At 36.3% G+C, this 22433-nt stretch overlaps 2 protein-coding genes across 2 annotated transcripts in view; one reads left to right on the forward strand and one right to left on the reverse strand.

Annotated features, from left to right (window-relative positions):
- The first annotated feature begins 271 nt into the window (after window positions 1–271).
- LOC117103573 (sacsin-like) lies at window positions 272–20516 on the forward strand. The gene is made up of 6 exons (XM_033244157.1): window positions 272–353; window positions 1104–1192; window positions 1928–2186; window positions 2992–4566; window positions 9188–19972; window positions 20509–20516. Exons 1-6 carry the CDS (start codon window positions 272–274, stop codon window positions 20514–20516), a joined length of 12798 nt encoding a protein of 4265 aa, XP_033100048.1.
- Window positions 20517–20808: 292 nt separating this feature from the next.
- LOC117103582 (adhesion G protein-coupled receptor L3-like) overlaps window positions 20809–22433 on the reverse strand; it is an 18838-nt gene continuing 17213 nt past the window's right edge. The window contains exon 17 of the mRNA XM_033244167.1: window positions 20809–20878. Within this exon, the coding sequence (XP_033100058.1) occupies window positions 20809–20878 (70 nt within the window). The remainder of the gene's footprint in view (window positions 20879–22433) is intronic.

Genomic DNA, 22433 nt, shown 5'->3' on the forward strand with positions numbered 1-22433 from the left:
AATTACATTTTAAAAAAAACCACATGTACTGTTATACTGCAGACTTCTGAAGTTAAATGCATTTCCGTAACTGTCTTCAGATTTCCATAGTAAATGAAAAATTTCCGAAGCACATAATAATTTGCCCCGAGTGCAAGATATGGGTTGCTCAAAATTGCAGTACAGCTGTGAAACTTCTAATAAGCTGGACAGGATGGGTCGCTTTTTCAGGATGATTGGTCCGTTTGCCTTTAAAATAATGTGTATTATTACGAATTGAATATAAACTAACATGAAACAAAATAAATGGCACAGAGCAGTGGTTCCCAACCTGGGATTCGAAAAACAATTAGTGCAAGTCAAAAATGTCAACAGTCAGTGGTGTCACCAGCTGGGGGGGGGGGACATTCCCTTTGTCGGACATGCCTGGACTCCCTGTCGTCCGACAAGCGACTAGGTCGTCGGATCAAAAATAAAAAGAATAATAATTTGCCTATCAAAATAACGTTATTTTGACTGCCAATCCCTAATATTGTGGTCTAAAAAAGCACATTTTTATTCATACTAAGCCATTAAAACTCTCCCGTGAACAATACGAGTTTTTATTCCGAGCCCTTGGTCGAACTCTTTGTTGGCAAATTTTTTGGCGTCACCCATGTCCACAGGGGTCCACGAAAAATTTGGGGTCTGCTAGATTTTTAAACTACATTTCCATTACTTCCTTGTTTTTCTTACAACAGTGTGATAAACATAATTGCTAATCATAGTGCCTTATCAATAATGAAATACCTTTGACACAGGTGGAATCAGGAGGGAGACCCTACATTTTACAAAATAAAAATAAATTAGGGATTAAACATTTTTCGTCAATTGATGATTAAAACATTTATGATTGAAAGTTTTGTCTACATGCTATTAAAAACTATAGATAAATTACCGAATGTGTACAGAAATGCACATGCTCGCTAATGGCACGATCCCATCACAGGTTACAGTTTAGATTAATCATATTATCCAGCAAGTAATCACTTGATATTTTTTTAACAAAACACTAACTCAATATTAAAATATTTTGATTCTATGTAATTATGAATATTATGTGATGGTTTTCCTTAAACTTTAAGAACTTGGTGCTTTTGGTCAGAAACCCCCACCGTTACTTGAGCATATTCAGAATATATTGCAAAGTTACACGGACGGACAAATTTTAAAGGTAAGAACGTTGTATGTACTTTGGTACCTGATTTAACTAATGAAATGCTTAATATAAATATTTAATTAAAAGAAACAATTGGTTTATATAGCAAGACCTATGTGCACATTGTAGGAGGAAGTCTTTATACCCCCACCCCCTTCCACCCCACCAAAACAAATGTGTACGTTGGTCTAAATCAAAACCTATAACTCGAAAAGTATTAGTGTTATCAGCCACTCCCGCGTCATGTGGTCACAATACTTCCATCCATGTTGGGGCTGAGCGAGGAAGGTGTTAATATAAACCATTTGAAATTTTTGGTAGCGCTCCCCCTTCCCCACCCTCCACCCCATCAACACCTCATAAAGAAAAATCCTGAATGTCATTAGTTTTGGTAGCGCCACTGCCCCCCCCACCCCACCCCCACCCACCCCACACAACATCAACCCACAAAAGAAAAATCCTAGGTGCTCCTAGATAAGAGATTTTCCAGCATAAGATGGAAATAGCTTATGGTAGCCTTGCTACTCATTGGTGTTTTTTCTCGGTGAAACGCTCGATCACCCCAATAATCCGTCTTAATCACTATTAGTAATAAATCAAATATTTAGCTACAAAAAAATTATTCTTTGTATAATATATTATGGTATCTTTTATTAAAGCATCATCTGGTCAGAATAAATCTGAATTATGAAATTTATTTTTGCAAGATGCTGTTTTATGTATAAATTAATTTCTGATCCCAATTCTTAGGAATTAACTCAAAATGCAGAAGATGCTGGAGCTACAGCAGTTCAGTTCCTGTATGACGTGCGTGAATTTGATACTGAGAAACTGTATCATGATAGGCTTGGACCTCACCAAGGATCCGCTCTTTACGCCTACAATGATGCCTACTTTAAACCACAGGATTGGGATGGGATACAGAAGCCATCGGTCAGTGGCAAGAAAAAGGATCCACTGAAAGTTGGTCGATTTGGAATTGGCTTTGTGTCTGTGTATCATATGACAGGTAAGCTGGGCACTTAATCTGCCCAATGATCGTCGGCCGACGCGATTCTATGTAGAACACAACGACAGGATGCACGCGCAACAGATTGTTTTTAATGACGATCAGTTCAAACTGCCGCCAACAATCAGCAGACGGTGTCGCGTCGTCTAACGCTCACAGGGAGTCGAGTTGGGGGTCGTCGTACAATGCAGTGAGAGCCCGGATGGTTACAAATATAATTTGACAAACTATATTTATGATACAGTGTAAAGCCACATTTACACTAGACACGATTATGACACAACAACGACATATCATAACATAGTTTGCATTCTTCAACACTGCGAGCATCTGTATCGTGTCGTTGTCGTAATCGTGTCTAGTGTAAACGAGGCTTTAATTTAGTAAAATCATTCCTTGATAGGAGGAAAAGTCTCCTTTGCTGTACAAATCTGAACGTTAGTTGCATATATGGTAATTTACTTTACACACTTTTAACCGTTGCCTCAGAAATTCAGGAAAGTTCAAAGTACAACTGCTTACAGCAATATTAGAACTCAGGATTACCTTCAATAATCAACATTTTAAATGAACTTCATTAGAAACTTTAATCCAGAACTTTTCCTCTGTTGATGTTAATTAGACTTTTAATGTTTTTGTTATCTTTGAAATGTTTAGGCCTAATTGCAATGAAAACAAAAAATTCCTATATATATATTTACAGCTGCGGTTTGCATTGGACGAGACAGATGTATGCATTACATTTAGATTAAAATAGTTTAGACTAAAATAATCAATCAATTAATATTTTTTTGCTACATTGTAGATGTACCAAGCATTCTCAGTGGAAATTATCTTGCTTACATGGATCCAACAGAAAAGATATTTTCACAGAAAAGTGGTAGACCTGAAACAGGCTTCCGGTTTGTGTTGGATGATAAAATGCAGGAACACTTGCGTATCGTAAATAATGAGATGTATAGTCATCAATTCGCACCTTACAATGATGTCTTTGATGACAACACAATCTTTCCTGGTGGAATGCAGACAATCGACTTTCAAGGGACACTCTTCCGCTTCCCATTAAGGAAAGACAAATCTGAGATTTCGAAAAACGTTTACAACAACAAAAAAACCAATGAGCTTCTTTCATCATTTTCAGACGATGCAAGTTTGACATTATTATTCCTAAAGAATATCGAAACTGTAAAGGTTTTTACTCGGAATTCAGACTCTAAGAAAACTCTTGTGATTTCAGCAACTTTATCTGATGATACAGCAGACCATGTGCGCGCAGCTAGGCTACACATTAATGATGGCGTCAAAAACAATTGGAAACATCGTCAAAAGGAAGATTTGGCAAAGAGTTATAAGATGACTATTGACGTCTCATCAGATATTAAGGAAGGAAACAAAAGCACATGGTTCGTCTGCACATACATATGTTGGCCGAAAGATTTAGAGATTCAGATGAAAGAAGAGGGTCTTTCAGCTTGGGTCGGTGTAGCAATGTCATTGGATTTTGTGGACGTCAAAGGCCGCACGTTCTGCTTTTTGCCAATGCCACCAGAAGAGAGCTCCACATCCCTTCCTGTTCATGTGAATGGAGCATTTGCCGTAAGTCCAGACCGTCGCTCTATTAAGTGGCCGAGTCAAGACAGAATCGAAGATACATCAGCCTTATGGAACAAGTATCTTGTAGGCACGGTTCTCCCAAAAGCATATGCAAAGCTCATTGTCGATGCTGTTGACATACGAATGGAGAAAAGTCTACTGGCAGAATGTATTTATAAAGCATGGCCGGACATCACTAATCCACTAGGACACTGGGATGAGATGGTTGAACCAATGATGTGTTTGCTGAAGAGTAAAAAGGTTTTCTACACTAAAGCAAGTGGTGGAAAATGGGTTGATTCTAGTGAGGCAGTATTCGATTATAAATGCAGCAGACATCCTGTTCATAAAATATTAGTTAATTTGCTGATAAAGTTAAACAAGCCAGTCGTAACTCCACCGGACCATGTGTACAAAGCAGTGAAACACTTCATTGATTGCGACGTTCAGAAGGTGACACCGATCTATACCAGAGAGTGTATTCGAAATCTTTCACTCGATGACATTGATAGAAAAGAAAAGCTAATGTTACTTGAGTACATATTACAAGACAAAGGGTACACTGATCTTGAGGGTATATCCCTTCTACCCCTTGCTGACAAAACATTCACTACATTTCAATTTCCTAGAAATGAGAATAGTAACATCTATATCACTACGAAGCAATATCCAATAGACCTGTTCTTCAATGTAAAGGAGAAGTTTCTTGATGACGATAACGATATTAAAGATAGTCTTCGACAACATATGGACAAAATTGCGTGTTCTAACCAGGATCGCAGATATGGTATGTTTATTTTTTTGTATTTGTTTAATCTGTATAAGTAGTCATAATTAGCCAGCAACAAAAGAATATCGTGACACAAAATAATAGGGCTATGTGGCCATTTTTTAATCTATACACTTTCTACCCATAATTTCATTATACAACCCTTTTTTACATATACACAGATACATAACCACTTTTGTTGTTACATTAATATTTGCGCATATCTGGCTTGTTTTTCTTAAGATTTTCCCAATTGTATTCTACAATTAAGGTATTTTGTAAAAGAGTAACTTCCACATGACATGCATCCGAAAAACAAACGAAAGCTTTTAAATACATGCACAGGACAACCAATGTTGGATGATATAAATGACAAAGGTGTGTTTTCATTCCTACTATAGTCAGTTTGTATTGTAATTTTTACCAAGCATGGATGCACTTGTCACTGAATGGTATCTACGTACAGTACAGACGTGAATTACTGCCTCCGTACCACGCGTAATCTTTGTAGTACACTCGTAGGATACGCGTAACAAAAACATAATTGTAGATAAACGTAGAACATAGTTAATTTAGAACGTAGAACAGTTTATAACGTAGTCAATAAGTGTGTACAATGCGTAGAACCGGACAACGTCAAACGTAGAACGTAGGATAGAATGTGGTCTATCGAACGTTTATCTAGAATAACGTTCATTATAAACAGCAAATAATCATAGGCCAAGGCGTACACCTTCCTTAAAATTAGTAATTACTCCCGAAAATAAAGTCAAACTTTTCTCGATGTAGTTTTAGACAGTCTTGTACTTACTCTTAGCTTGTATGTTGCTACAGCGGTGTATGTAACAGCACTGGCGTATACCTAAACCGGCAGATAATATAGGGTGAAAATCTGCTTCTCTACTCGATTGGGAGCCTAAGCCTATTATTGCATGATACATGGCTATGTTGTGCCTGTTATGCGATCCTAAAATTCAACTACGGCCCTATATAGGCCTAGTGAAGATTAAATTATCTTTCGTATTCTACAGACATAACTATCTAAAATACTGCAATCAATGTATAGCTGAGTTGCTAAATCAGAAAGTGACAAGAAGAAAATGCGTAGGACTGCAGCCTAGATAGTCCATGTCTTCATACACGAGAAAATGTAGTTCACTACCAATTCTCGTCGGACTCGGTCTTAACGTTGCATTCATCTATTATTAATATTTTGATTATTTAAATTTTTAATTCATTTAATCTTTCTCAAAAAGATAAAACCCATTCTTGTTTTAGTTCGTCTTTTATATTTTTATTAAGACTTTTAAAACCACGGTGTAATAATTTCTTTGTCATTATACCCGTAATGTGGTCGATGTTTACAGTTGGGAATAAACCACATGCTCCATACGGTCTCATGTTTCAAAAGTCAGAGTCGCGCTCTGTTTGGTTGAATGGTTTCTTATCACGCTAGCACAAAGGCGATTTAAACTTTCAGCTTTTATTTACTTAACTTGCATATTTTAATAATAATTCATTAAAAAATTAAAGCAATAATTAATAAACATTTTATGTTAATAAAATTTATTACCATATAGACAAATAATTGAGTATTCAGAGGAAGTAGAAAGCATGTGAAAAATTGACACACAACAAAATGAAGCACATGTTTAACCTTTCACCTAGATTAGTGGCGCGTGATTCATTGTTTGGATGAGGGCCAACTTCACACTGCCTCTTATAATTATAATTATTGATTATTATTAAATCCTCATTTTGTTTGTATTTTTAATTTGTATTTATTTATTTGGTTTCTTGCCGTTTTGGTCCATTACTGTTCTACAGGAATAAAAAAAAAATGTACCCGGTTTGGTAATTGCCGTTTCGACTTACTGCCGCTTTGACTAGAAAGCGCAAATGCTAGCGGTAACATTTTGCCCTGCATGCTTTTTTTTTTGGCAATCGACCAAGTTTTTTTCTGACGCACTTACATTCCATCCCATGTGCTCGTTGTTTGTTGGTATGTCAGGTTGCTTCAACAAAACTAGTTTATTTTTTTCCATAGATGTAGTGTCTTTGCATATTACTATTTATATCAGTTTTATGAATATGCTATCTCATCTGATCAAGGAATATGTATTTCAAAAACTGGAATTTATTCTAGTATTATGTGGTAGCTAGACGTTTTGAAGGATAGCGAGAAGATACAGAGTGAGCGTAGGCTTACACATGGTTATCTACAAGCACAGCGCGTAGGCCTTGTTAAGGTAACCAACAGATGAACATATTGATTAGGATAATTATCTTAAATTGTAAAAGCTAAACTTTAGAACAATAAAATACACAAGACACTTGCAATTAGACGATGCCTGTTTTATCTTTAATTAATAATTCAGTTGTACATTACGTTTATTCATGTTAAATTATAACGGTAGACTGAACCAACAAAAACATAAACAATTCTGTGTCCCTTCGTTAGGTCGGTTCGCGGCCTACGTTCATCTTAGCTCTACAACGTACGTTCGTTGAACTACGTTCTACGCGTAAGGTTCGTGTAGAGGATTGTTTATTCTACGTCCTACATGGCCTACGCATACGCAAATCTTACGTTATGTCTACGACATTTACGCGTAGTAAATGTTGCAATATTATTTAGCTGTACTGTATCTATTTTACAAAAAAATAAATAAATAAGTGCCTCCCTCAAATAAACACCCCTTTAAAAACCCTTCTCAACAAAAAAAGCTGTGCTTTATTCGAATAAATATATCGTGAGTGGATTTCTCGTACGATTAAATATCGTAACGGTTCTGGGTTCGTGCTTCGAACAGGTCATTCCATTCATAGAAGAAGCCTTTTGATGGAGAAAGTGTACCTTTTTAGCAAAGGTTTGCCTTGGTCGAAACTAACTCCGGCTATATAAAATTGATTATTTGCGCGTGTAGATAACGCGTGTAATTTTGTTCTGTATTTTTACGCATTGTTGTGCATCGGTGTATGCATCAACATCTACTTATTGAAATGCTTAAAAAAAAAAAAAAATTTCGTTTTTTAATCACATATTTAATAATTTATTATCTAAATCTCAGCTGATACCTCGCACAACTCGTTAACGTCTCGTATCTATTTTCGTGATGTCATGGCTAGCTGGCTCACACTTGTTGTGATGTCTCGCACTTGTGATCAAATTACACGCTGGCTCTCACTTTGGCAACACTCTTCGGCAGTCAACTCGCCCCTAGAAAACCCGCCCTTGGAAACTTGCCCCATAAAAGAATGTACACTTCCTAGACCATGCAGTCTTCAAAATAATCAACTACATTTTCCACATACATAGACATTTTTGAAACTTTATTCAAAAAAAACCTAAACCATAGTTCACCACTATAGACACTTTTTGACAAAAATGAAAAATTACGACTTTGTTACCCAATGAGAAGTGTTCTAATATAGACAATGGGTCGTGTCTCTCAACATTATTTGTTATATTTTTATTATTCATTATTTTCACTTGACTCGCATAAATAATTTTGTTCGAAGAACATTTATATGCAGTTGTACTTCGCAGCACTTCACTTGCAATTTGCAATTTCTAGTAGTAATAGATTTTGAATGTGAGAGTGCCTGAAGGTCACAGTCTGGCACCCGAGTCCTATGTCGGCCAAAAGGCCTATAATGCATCGTAAGTGGATTTCCCGTACGATGAAATATTGTAACGGTACTGGGTTTGGTCTACAGGAGTTCGTGCTTCGAAACATGTAATTCCATTCATAGAAGAAGTCTTTTGATGGAGAAAGTGTACCTTTTTAGCAAAGGTTTGCCTAGGTCGAAACTAACTCCGGCTATATAAAATTGATTATAAGATTGAAAAATATTAATCTTGTTATTGTAGTAGTGATAGAAACTATGTACACGTTTAATTATTGTTACTTATTTATATGTTGCATTTTATACCTGTATGGTTGTAGTTTCTTCTCAAAAGTTTTCTTACTCCAGTACGTTAACAATTTACAATTTAATTTTATAAAAGTTCTATACTGGTCGTTTGTCATCATCATCATCATCTGTTTTCTGCCTACAGGCAGGATCACAACAGATTATTTCTTCATGGTCGGGCAATACAAATTACCCATTTGGCAATAGAGGCCCAATTAGGCAAGCAATAGAATCAGTGAGAAAAGGAGCATGCGCACATACTCTTGGAAGCCATGGTTCCAAAACAGTGTTAAATTTGCTATTATAACACCACTGCTAATGAATAACATCATTTGAATAATATTTTAAATAACATATCATGGCCAGGGGCAGATCCAGAGATGTTTAAAAGGAGGGACCGAAAGGAGGGGGGGGGGCCCGAAATTTGGGCCGATCGAGACAACACTGAAATAGAAGGTCCGGGGGAATTCCCCCGCGTAATTTCTATGTTTTAGACGCCCGAAAATAACATTTGAGGCGTTCTCCGCTATCATCGTTTTTTCTTTTTCTTTCTTTTTTTCTTTTTTTTTCTCTTTTCTTTACCTCTCAAAAGGGGGGGTTCCAGGGCCGCGTTGGGCCCCCCCCCCAAATCCACCCCTGATGGCCTACACTTAAAAAGCAATCACTAAAGTAAATAGGAAATATATTTTTACGATCTATTCTGTATATTTTTTCATTATAGGTTTTTCACAGATTACCCACCTTACAGTGGATGCAGTGGTTCGTATTGTACAAGAAACACTCCCAAAAGAGTGGCACAATTGCAAGGAAATGGAATGGACACCAGGACAAAATCAACACCCACCCACGACTTGGCTGAAATTGTGTTGGGACATGCTTAATAATGATTTCAAGAAAAACTTGCAAGACTTCCCTCAGCTACCATTAATTCCAAAACAATTGGCAGACAAAACAATTAGACTGTTGTCCCTAAGAAAAATATCTTATATAATATCTGTGAGCATGCCTTTCGGAAGTATTGACCGTAAGGTTGAAACGGTATTAGAAAAAATAGGTTTAAAGGTTGTTTATTTACAATCATTTACATATATAGATAAACATCCCCAGCTATATTCTGAAGGGTTTGTCCATTATTCGAAACCGGAAGGTGTTATAAAGGCACTAAATGCGTTGCCAATGTCAGAAATGTCAAGAAGCCTTGATCAACTTTCTCAAACAGACAAAGAGATATTACGAAAATTTATGTCTGAAATTCAACGTGGTTCCTTTTACAAGAATTCTGAAGAATATCTATGTTATCGTATGTTGCCAATTTTTTTATCATTTCCAGATAAAGAGCTGTTTCCTGCTTCAAACATCTGCAAAGTTGTAAAAGCTACGGAGCTCCCAAACTTTGCTACAACAGAGAAAATGATTGGATTGTACGATACTACTGACGACATAATTGCATCTGAGCTTCAACTAGAGACTTGTAGTAGAGATGAAGCAATTTGCCAGATGCTGGATATTGTATCAGAAAATGATATCGAAGAACTCATAAAATGGATTTTTGAAAGATGGACTAATAATCAAGACCCTCATTTAGTTTCAAAACTTAAAACAACATCATTTTTGAAAACAAGTGAAGGTAAAATTAAGCGACCGTGCGATCTGTTTGATCCGACTGATGAAGTTGTGTCAACTCTATGGGATGAATGCGAAGGGGTGTTTCCAGTAGAGTACATCGACAAGAATCACATCCGTATACTGAAAGACCTAGGCCTAAAAAATAGACTACATATTACAATAGAAGATGTAATATCACGGGCGAGGAGGATTGAAAGGTATTGTCAAAGAAATAAGGCACTGAGTCTGTTAATGCTCCTTAACAAAAGGGATGACCTTATATCTCCCAATCTTGAAAATATCAAATGGGTTCCTGTTCTGTGCAAACCAAAGGAGTATCCTCTTACATGGGGCTGTGAAGAAATGGTGGTAAAACCGACTGAAGTCCTGACTTCAGAACACATACTTATCACCGGATCGTCAATGGCGTTGATAGATTCGAACGGCACAGAGTTGAACAATAGCATTCTGAAAAGATTTGGATGGGATAAACTCCCTCAAGTGAGTTTAGTTATTAATCAACTGGTGACTTGCATTGGTTTGTGGGATGATGGAAAGCTTGATTTTAACAACGAAACCAAGATCCTTCAGGAAATATATACGTATTTCCATGAACATTTGAATGATGATATCAAAGAAGTGTTGTCAGATATGAAGTGGATATGGCAAGGCAACAAATTTGTGGAGGCTCAGAAGGTATCGATTCAGGAGATGAGGTTTGATATGGCACCATATGTCTACCAAGTGCCGAGTGTATTTGTCAGATTTAAACAGCTATTTCTGTCTTGTGGATCCTATCCGAAAATAAGCACAGACGCAATGTTGGATATCATTCAGAAAATTAAAGATAAACATGCAAAGACAAATATAAAAGCAGCGGAAGCCAAAGAAGATATACAATTTGTTATAAAAATGATCTGTCATATAGCTTCTGAATATGAACAGACCGAAATAAATACTGATAGAATACTGCTGCCAGAGGATAACAGAGATAGTCTTCGATTGCATCCGGTTTCTGAAATGTGCTATTGCGATATAGATGATTACGAAAACGAAGAACTACCTGATGATGACCAATCCACTCCAGTTTATCTTATTCACGAAGATATTCCTACCAAAATATGTATCCAATTTGGCGTGATCCCGCTTAGTAAACGTTTGGCCGACGCGGAAGAATTCGAAGGAATTGAACAAACCGGACAAAATGAACCCCTTACTGTTCGCTTGCGAAATATCTTACAAGGCTATGAAGCAAATGACATTCCAAAAGAACTTATCCAAAATGCAGATGACGCAAGGGCAACAGAAATTAAATTTCTTATTGATTTCCGTCAGAATAAAAAATACGAAGGCAAACTTCTCGATCCTGGAATGGCACGATGCCAAGGTCCAGCTCTATGGGTGCAAAATAACTCTACGTTTTCGAAAGAAGATTTCCAAAACATTACTAGGTTGGGAAGTCAGAGTAAGATGACGATCCGTGAAAAAATTGGCCGATTTGGTTTGGGGTTTAACTCAGTTTACCATTTGACTGATGTCCCAAGTTTTATCAGTGGTGATAAAATTGTATTTTTTGATCCACATGCCAAGCATCTTGGAAAACAAATTCGAGACAAGACAAAACTTGGGATAATGTTAAATTTTTCAAGGAGCACTAAACAGCTATCCAGATTTAAAGGTCAATTTGAACCGTACAATGGAGTATTTGGCTGCAATCTGCAACCAACATCCGAATGGGAATCTTACAATGGAACCCTATTCAGGTTTCCTTTAAGAACAGAATTACAAGCCATGGATAATGAAATAAAAAATGATCCATGTAATGATGAGAAGATACACAAAATCCTCAAGCATTTTCAGAAAGAAGCAGAAGATATTCTTCTATTCACTAATTATGTAAAAAAAGTCTCTCTCCACATGTTACCTCAAAACGTGACTGACCCCACAAAGACTACCGAACTGTTTAGAGTCAGTACAATACAGAATGAATATTGCGTAAAAGCATCAATGATTACATCGGATAGGGGAAATGCTTACTTTGGTGATCAGCGAATCGTTACTAAACAATGGGTAATGCAAAATTCAGATGGTTTGTATCCATTAGAATGTCATGTTAAAGAGTCAGATGCTGTTAAGATAGCCAACTCAACCTTTGGTTTGAAACATGGTCTGAATCCTCGTGGAAGTGTTGTTTGTCCACTTGGTAACAATACTTCGAATGGACTTGTATACTGCTTTCTGCCTTTATCCATACCACTTAGCAATTTGCCGATTTACATAAATGCTAGTTTTTCTCTTAGTTCAGATCGACGGAACTTAAAGAAAATGGGTGCGGGAGATGAGGAAAATTTGGATATTCAGTGGAACAATGCCATAATGAAGAGTACAATAACTAAAGCTTATATTGACCTCTTGTCAAAAGGCGAATGTGGTAACATTGTGTCAGAAGATGCAGCAAGGAAGGGAGATGTCTTTTTCTTCTGGCCAAAGAAAAATGTCCATCCCGATTATGAACTCATTGTTAAAGAATTTTATCGTATGGTTGTTGATGGAGATGGACATAGCCTTCCATTAATATTCCGAAAAAATGATCGTTGGTATGACTTCAAACATTTGGTAATAATTGATCCAGACCTTAAAAAAATACCAAACGTCGGATATCATGCGATGGAAATATTATTACAGCTTTTGAACTCGGAACAAACTGCAGTTATTGACATTCCTGGATGGCTTTACGGAATACTTTTCTCCGATCATGGAAGTGCATTAGAAAAACAAACTGTTTCCGAGGATCTTTTTTTTCATAAATATTTTTTCCCGAACATTGGAAAGTTTGATGATCAAATTACTGATATAATCATATTATATGTTTTGAGAGTAAATAAGTATCATGAATTAGTACAATCCACACCCTGCATTCCCTCAACGCCCAATGGAAAAATAAGGAAAAGAATTTCTGAATTGATATCTCCTACAGGAAGGGTATCTAAAATGTACAGTGCTGACGAGAAAGTTTTTCCTTTCGGCCAGTACGATGACAGTGAAATCATCCAAAAATTGATCAAGCTGGGTCTGCGAACGGAGGTACAGTGGTCAGATGTTGTGGAACGTGCCAGATCCGTTCAGACACTACAGGAAGTGAGTGCTGACATTGCAGTGGAACGTATAAAAGCTATTGTCAACTATACATATCACAAGCACAAAAAGGATAAGAATGGAATAGAATCGTTTCGTGGAACTATTAAATACATTAGCTTCCTTCCGTCAATGTTAAAACCAAAGGACTATCCTATATCGTGGTCAACAGACCGAGTGAAACTGTTTTCACCCAACGAGCTGTATACAAAAGTGAATGGAGATCTGGTTGGAAGCCTGTATCCAATAATTGATGAGAACATATTCGGCTTCCAGAAAGATAAATCATTAATCAAATTGGTTGGCATTTCACAACAGCCTGCTATTCCTGATGTTTTAAAGCAACTTGATAAATTGCTTGAGTGCGACATAATCAACTCAAATATGAAAAGTGTCAAGCGAATATATATCTCAATTCTTGAAAAGATTTACAGAGATACACACAATATGGAGCAACTGAAGAGCAAGCCAGTTGTATTTGTCGATGACCACTTTGTTAAAGGAAGCATATGCGCAAGACATGGATTATCTGGAAATATTTGCGGACTGCTATATATATTTCCAAAAGAGCTGAATGTGTTTTGGAATTTATTTTGCAAATTAGGTGTTTTGGAGAAATTTGGAGTTTCTGATTACATAAATGCAATCTGCAGATTAAACATGAAAGTTCAAAACAAGCCATTAAATAGTAAAGACGTTGATAATGTTATCCAAATACTTACTTGCCTGGAGAAAGAAATGCATGAAACATCAGATTTGAAGGATCTTCTTATTCCTGATGTTGAAAACATACTACATCCAGTCAATAAACTTTGCTATAATGATATCACATTTATGCGGCCATTAGAAGATGTCAAGATATGTAGTGGGAAGATCTCACAAAATATGGCCAAACGATTTGGAATCAAGGACATCCGGACGCGTACCATAATGAATTTGTCATGTAACTTGTTCTGTGAATTTGGTCAGCGTGAAGAACTAACTTCTCGAATATGCCGGATTCTTGAAGGTTATCCACTTGGTGTTTCGTTTCTTCGCGAAATGTTACAAAATGCTGATGACGCAGGAGCTAGTAGACTATGTCTGATTCTAGATCACAGAAATCATCCACTCAGTGGATTGCCATCAAATAATTGGAAGCACCTGCAGGGCCCTGCCCTTTGCATCTACAACAATGCAGTATTCAATGACGACGATATACGTGGTATTCAAAAATTAGGGAGTGGAAGTAAAGTGAATCAAGCAGACAAAACTGGACAATATGGTGTTGGTTTTAATGTCGTCTATCATGTAACCGACTGTCCGTCATTTATTTCTGATGGAGAAATATTTTGTTTATTTGATCCAAACCTAGAGTACGCACCAGGTGCAACATCAAACAACCCGGGTATGATGACAAAGAAACTGCAGGAAGTTCGCAAAATATTCACCAACGCAATGAACTGTTATCTGAATGAATTTGAGCAAGATTTCCCACAGAGAGGTGGAACAATCTTCAGGTTACCATTACGTTCTAAGGACATGACAAAGTTATCTACAATCAGCAGTCAGCATATCACAGAAAATCGTATTAGTGATCTTTTGACAGAGTTTGAAAAAGAAATGCCAGAAATTTTATTGTTCTTAAAGAACATTAGACAGATTAGTGTTCATGAAATCAATACATCTGGAGAGCTTTTTGAAAAATATTCTGTAGAATCGATGATACACAACAGAAATGAAAAAGAAAGAAGAATTATATTCATGGAAACAAGTTTAAAGGCTCCGGCGTCCGACACAATCAACCAAGTAGATTGTTCCTATGAAATTGAAATAACGTGTCATAATTCTGATCACAGAGAATGCAGTCAGCGTTGGTTGATTTCTCAGAGCTTTGGATTTGGTAATAATGATTACCGCTGTGGCCTTTCACGTCCACACCTCCAGGTAGGTGGTGTTTGTGCATTACTACCACATAAAGATGTAAGCCATAACATTGACCATAAGGGAAGTGTATATTGCTTTCTACCACTTCCTATTAAAAGTGGTCTTCCTGTCATTGTGAATGGCCATTTTTTTCTCGGACATGAGTCGCGAAGGGATATTTGGAATGATGATGATGGTAAGAGTGATCCCCGTGTCGTCTGGAACAATACATTGATAACGGTTGTTATCTGCCGTGCCTACCTAAACCTCCTCAAAGAATTTGCAAAACGGACTGGTCTGTCGGGATTTTCCAGTGATGCGATAACAGAAACAGAACTTGAGCGGCGCTTAACAGATTATCATTTATTATTTCCTGATCCTTCAAAGACATCATCAACACCGTGGAAAATACTTGCTGAATCATTCTACAAACGAATCGATAAAAATGAAAACGTACTACCTCTTCTAAAACACAATAGCAGTCACACAGAATACATCACACCTAACGAAATAAGATGGTGTTCTCCAGTTGGAAACAAGTTTGATAAAGGCTATTTTTACAGGGTGGATAGCAAAAACAAAGAAGATTTGGCGTTAAGGTCTCTTTTTATTCGCCTTGGAATAAACGTGCTTTATGCACCATTCGAAATATATAACTTTTTTAAAGCAGCTGGATGCAGTGTAGACTCTGTAACACCCAATCATGTATGCGAATTTCTATCGACTAATGATGGCAAATGTACACTAGTAGAGCTTCCACAGCCTATTGCTGAAACTACAATGAGGAGTAAAAAAGATCTTAAAATTCTGATGAAGTATATTTGCAAGAAGTCGATTAATTTACATCCTCATGGTCTTCCTTTAATACTAACTGAGGATAACTGTTTAAACGTATGTGACTGTCAAAACCGATCTACACAACTAAAAATAAATCCAATTCCAAATTATTCGTGCACTTTTGGAAAAAGAAACATATTTTTCTCCAGATTGGCGCATGTTTTTCCACAATGCAAATATGAATTTCTGCACAAAGAATTTATGGATTTCTTTGATGCTTCTAAATTTAAGTCTGTATCACTAGTAGATATTGAACAACGATTGGCTAAGCATCTGGATGTAAATAAGTATAGAGGGACATCATATGTTGATAATGAATCAGAGATTGTGAAACCGAATTGGATAAAAAGTTTGTGGAATTGTATCTTTTCATCGTGGAATCTTACTCCCACATTCGGAGTCGTATCACCAAATTCAGCCGAGGTGGATGAATTAATTCGAGCATTTAGTGACTGGGCTATTTTACCCGTGCGCTTCAAAGGTAAATTGTACTTGGTTCCACTTTCAATGGCGGATACAGTAACTACTGTTGGGTGCTTCTCGTACGATACATTGGCATGTATGAAGCTCGACTGTCCAAGGCTTTGCGTTGAACATCTACCGGAACGTATGCCTGTCAATGTATTACTTGCTTCTTCACAACATCCAGAACGTATTGTGTCTTTGCTTCACTTTTTACAGAAAGATGACGAGCAATGCTTTAATGTGCTAGAACCACAAGATTGCAGGGATTTGCTGAAATATTTTCAAGGAAATTTCACGTATTTGAAGACTAACGCAATAATATTTAAATTAAAAGAGTTGAAACTGTTTGAAACTATATCAGGCGAATTCGTAAGTTTAACTAATATGGATGTGCTAGTGATTCACGATGACATTCCTAAAGATGATTATTTAATATGGCTTGGCAAAGCACAAACAGTGTTCATAAAAAGACAGCTCCAGCTAGAAACGCTGTACAACAAGTTGGGGTTTGATGGAAAATCTAGTCTTCAAGTTTACTCCAGATTCATACTTCCTTGGTTTAGTTATTTCACCGACATTGGTAGGGAAGCTCATTTAAAGTGGATACGGGAGAAGTGGTTAGATAAGAAAACATTATGCCACATAGGTTTGACTTCAACTCCAATCATAAAGACAGAAGAGGGGATGCAACGGGTGGATTCACTGTATAATCCAGATATTAAGCTTTTCAAGGTTATGCTTCCGACGTATTCATTCCCCCCAAGTCCGTATGACGCGCCTGAATGGACACCTATGTTTCAGAATCTTGGGCTGATATCAGATGTAAGCGAAGATTTGTTTATAAGATTTGCGACAGACATTAAAAATCTGATTCCAAATGATACAATGCAGAGCAGAGAAAAGGCAGAAGTGTTGGTGGAAGCGCTAAGTCATGTACCATACAACTCATCGTTGGTAAGTAAAATATCAACTATCAGTTTCATGCTACCTGACAATCTTGAAGTAAAAAGCTTATTTCCTAACACATCTAAGTGTGAAAAATTTGAGAACGGAGTAATGTTTCGTGGGTCCGTTTTGTCAACACATGCACACCTCGTGTGGACAACTAAACCAGTGTTACCTGCTTATACATCCGAAATCAAAGACATATCTAGCCAACTTGGAGTGATCCAAAACCTGAATGCCGAGGATGTATTGATGCATCTGAAGAACATATCTCCAAGCACCCAGAGACAATTAAGTAAATATAATGTATCAACTATCAAGCAGGTTTATACAGACATATATACATTTCTAAATGAACAGTGTGATTGTAATGACAAAAACCCATGTCACGTATGTCAAACTATTTCGAAATTGATTCTACCAGATTTACCTTTTATCGTTGTTTATGATAGCGAAAAATCAGTTTTTCTGGTTGAAAGTTCAGTGGTATCTGAATATGTACCAAACGAAATCAAAGATATCCTTATTCCGTATATATATGAGCTCCCAAAAGACTTTGCAAATTATGGAACTCTCTTCAAAGCAGCTGGAATGACTAATAAGCTTAGTCTCAAGCAGTATTCATTCGTTTTAGAATCTGTTTTTAAAAAAGACAATACTGGTGGCCGAAACCCTAACTTTAAAAACGTTGTTGCAACATGTGTACGGAATATATTCGAGATGCTGAAGCATTCAAAAGAGAAAGGAATTGAAATAGATTTTGAATCTATCGACCATCTCTACTTTCCAAATAAGGAGCATGCTCTCATATCAACACGTGATTTAGTTTTTGCTGATGTCTGTAGTTATGAAAGTCGGATCAACTGTGGTGCTGCGAGATTGTTTATTGGTTTTCAAGAATTTAAACTAGATGAAAACTATTTTAAGTATCTCGACGTTTTACCACAGCGCTTGCAACTCCAAAAAATGAGCGAAGAGTTCAGAGAAAAAATGTTAGACGCAGAATGCGAAGATTGCCCTGAATCGAAAATTGGCCGTTGTGACATATCAGATACATATCAAGCTGTTCTGACATCGCATGAGTTTAGACAAGGTCTGATGCAATTGATAAACCACGAAAAAAGGCATTTGGGCTTCGACAAGAACGCCACAGAGCAAAAAATTGAAGCATTGTTTGGCCCGTCACTTAAAGTGCATTGTAACGTTAAGATAACAACTCAATTATATTATCGTGATATCCTACTGAACGGTAGCAATGAAACCACTGATTGTTGTCTGGTGAAAACAAAAAACAAAAATGAAGTTAATAGTTATGACATTTACATATATCATGACAAACATCCAGGGAGTAAAATATTCTTAAATACACTCGTAAACATTATTAATGGCATGCTTGGAAATGAGATTACAGACACTTTAAGCCTACAAGCTATCGTTACAGAACAATCTCCGTTTACAATCCGTGATACTTTAAGTAAGTTGAATATAACATCCTATGAAGGTCGTCCATATGAACCGCCTCTAGGAGAAAGAGTGCCAATGGATTCTCTTTACCTTCTTTCTGAAGACCCATTCAACACATTTTACCCAGGTGAAATAGTTGCGTACCAATTGTCTGAAGTTGGTGATGATAGTAAATCGAATTACATTTACGCTAAGATCAAATGTAAAATTCCTAGCGATAATGTGGACAGACTCATTTGTAGGTATGACATTGATATTGGAGATGAAGAAGGGCCATTCGAAGTTTCAGTTCTAGATATTTTTAAATTTCGTAAACCAGAAAGAGCTATTGGTCTTGAAGTGGTTCCTTATGAGGGACAAGACACACAATCCACATCCCATGAAGGTATGAAAGATGAAGTTAAAAACCAAATTAAGAAGGAATTGGAAGAAATATGGTGTCTACATGGTCTTCAAAGGCGTAAAGCTATCAGAAGAATTCTTTTGAAGTGGCATCCAGATAAGAACGATAAAGACAGGAAGGAATTTCACACTGAAATATTCCAATACATTCAGAATGTAATAAAGGAATTAGAAGTGGGTGGAGAAAAACTCTTGGACGCACAGGAGTTCTATAACGATATCAATAGGAGAGCACAGAGGGATTACACATCCTTCCACAGCAGGCAGCAGAGTGGGCATGCTAGTGCTGGTAGCTATTATAGGTATGGGTATGATTCGCACTTTACCACACAACAAAGAACTACACATACTGACCTTCCAGAAGCTAGGAGATGGTTAAGACAAGCAGAAATTGACCTATCGGCTGCAGAGACTGAAGGCAATAGATTCTGTGAGTGGATTTGTTTCAAATGCTCTCAAGCAGCAGAAAAGGCATTCAAAGCCGCGCAATATGCAATAGACGGTGAAAAAATGAGATCACATTGCATTACATCATTGGCATATCATATTAGAAGCAAAATTGACCTGACATCAGCAGCTAACCGATTGGTTAATGCTGCTGGAAACCAAATGCGCATGCGTTATCCAGACATGGTTTATGGAAATAAAATACCCAATGATGTATACACCATTAAAGAAGCGGAAGTGTCGAAGTTAGCAGCTAGGGAAATCGTAAATGGTATATCTGCTCTACTGAGATCCAGCCATTGTTTCCCATAGCATTGTTGTTTTTTAGTATTTTGCCTTTTATATACATATACAATCAATATATATATATACAATCAATATATAGAAAATAATGAAACAACTTCAGTAGTAGACTTTAAGAACACTGATTTATTATAAACTCGGATATTTCTGCCACTCCTGTGGCCTTCATCAGCGAGAATCAATATATATATATATATATATACAGGTATGTACAATCATTGAAAGTTGACTTGCAGAACACAAATTTATAAAATATAACAAAATCCAATGGATATGTGGCCTTCATCAGCGAGAATCAATATATATATATATATATGTACAATCATTGAAAGTTGACTTGCAGAACACAAATTTATAAAATATAACAAAATCCAATGGATATTTAGATAACTCCTGAGGATATTTCCTGCACGATTATAATCGTAACGGTACTGCCTTTGGTCTACAGGAGTTCATGTTTTGTACAGGTCATTCCATTCATAGAAAAAGGCTTTATATAATATTTATAATCTCTTTTATGTTTAATCATCGTAGATCGCTAACAAAAAATAGAAATGTATTGTCGTGTTTGCTGGTTATAGCAAACGCTTGTAACTGATAGAGTGTGCATTCAATGAATGTTAGATCATAGTTTATCGCAAAATGATTGAAATATTATTGTTTAAAAAAATAACTGGTTTTAGCAAATGTGTTTAATGGATAGCAACTCGGTGGTATGTCAATATATTATACGCTTTATAGTTGATCATAATATAATGTGGAACTAGGGTTTTTTTGTTTAAGATAATTGTTGGTTTTACGGTTAATGAGACAATAATTGTTGACCCTAAGGGGTCATTTACAATTATCAGCATTTTCACAAGTGTAAAAACAGTACTCTTTTTCGGTACCCCTTCTCTTCCCTCTGAAAGTGTACAAAAAAATGTTGATATTGCAAAACCATTCTCCATTTTTTTGTAAAGTTAACTAAAGCAATGTACTTGGTTGCTTCAAATGAATATTAAATGAATATTATATCCATAGTTACATTATAATTTTACCATTATTTTACATATCTTACAAATTGCATTTTATGCATTTAAAAACCCTAGCGTACTGTTTGTACACTTGCGAAATGTTAATAATGTTCAACGACCCCTAACAAATCTTAGATTATTGTCTTGTTTAACATAACTTTTTAATTGTAGGGAAGGTTTTTAACTATAAAAGTGTAAATCTAAATATAACTTTATTGGTAGTAAATGCATGGTTTAAGAGGTACACCAGGTATCACAAATCAACCCCGAGTAAAAGAAACCACAAGGACAAAACTTACCAGACCCTGGTTAGATTATTTACGCCAAAGATTAGATTATTATGCCAAAGTTACTGCAAATCTTAATTTAATTTTTTACCGATTATACAATTAGAAATTTACTACAAGTTTATTAATTCATAAGCTGTTTCTCAAACAAGACACTCGATCATACTTGGTCCGAAATGGGACCCAGCTAAACAGTTTTGTTAGAAATTGTTTTTGGCAAACCGTGTAGGCCTTTTTTTCTAACAGTTTGAGCATTGTACATGGCAGAGCATACAGCTGCGAAAAACAAAGCAATTTGTATACTGTATTTCCATGCCATCCCACAATTACATCACACATAAAAATATTGTCTTAGTAAGCACACGGTAGCAATATGACGTTTCCTCGGACAGCATAAAAATAATCTAAATTTAATAGATGTTGATGAATAGTACAATACTTCTGTCTTGCCTGTAAGTAGTGTAAATTATGAAGCATTTCCTCAGTAATAGGTCGAACTTGTAGTTTAGTAATGCTAACTGTACATTATCATAATGTAAGGTTAAAAGTGTGGTCCTACCATATTGTTTAACACAGCCACAAGACCGATAACAAACACTTTATTGAAGGTGAAATTCATTATTGTTTTGGCTTTCAACTAAATTATTGACCAATAACAGCAAAGCAATGGACCTTTCTGCTAAGCCGCACCTCTTGGATATTGTTGCTAAGGTCTCACAAAAAGATGGCGTGGGACAACACGCGTGTTGTTTAGGCACGTGCCTATTCCTGGCACTGTTGTGATTGGTAGTTTGTTACCATTGATTGACACTCCAGAAAGGTCCATTAATGCCATCAGAAATTAAAAATAAGTTATTGTTAAACGTTCAACTTTCTTGATAATTTTTTTGTTCGGAAACAGATGTCACATAGAATTAATTTGATAATAAAATAGAGTTTATTTGTATTTAATTGTTGTCACATAAACTGGTTTTTTATAGTGATGCGAAAGTGTATTCAAAGTCGACTGATACGGTCATATTTTACAGTCTTCTTAAAATTAAATAAAATAGATAATTGTGAAAGATTTAAATATTGTTTGAAGGTATTATTATATAGGAAACATTCACACCCAGACTCCTTTATTTAACTGTTTTCCCAGCATAGGCTAGAATCT

This window comes from Anneissia japonica, unplaced genomic scaffold (genome assembly GCF_011630105.1).
Source record: "Anneissia japonica isolate Jap-2015-1 unplaced genomic scaffold, ASM1163010v1 scaffold1065_len1792383_cov172, whole genome shotgun sequence".
In the NCBI taxonomy this organism is placed as follows: domain Eukaryota; kingdom Metazoa; phylum Echinodermata; class Crinoidea; order Comatulida; family Comatulidae; genus Anneissia; species Anneissia japonica.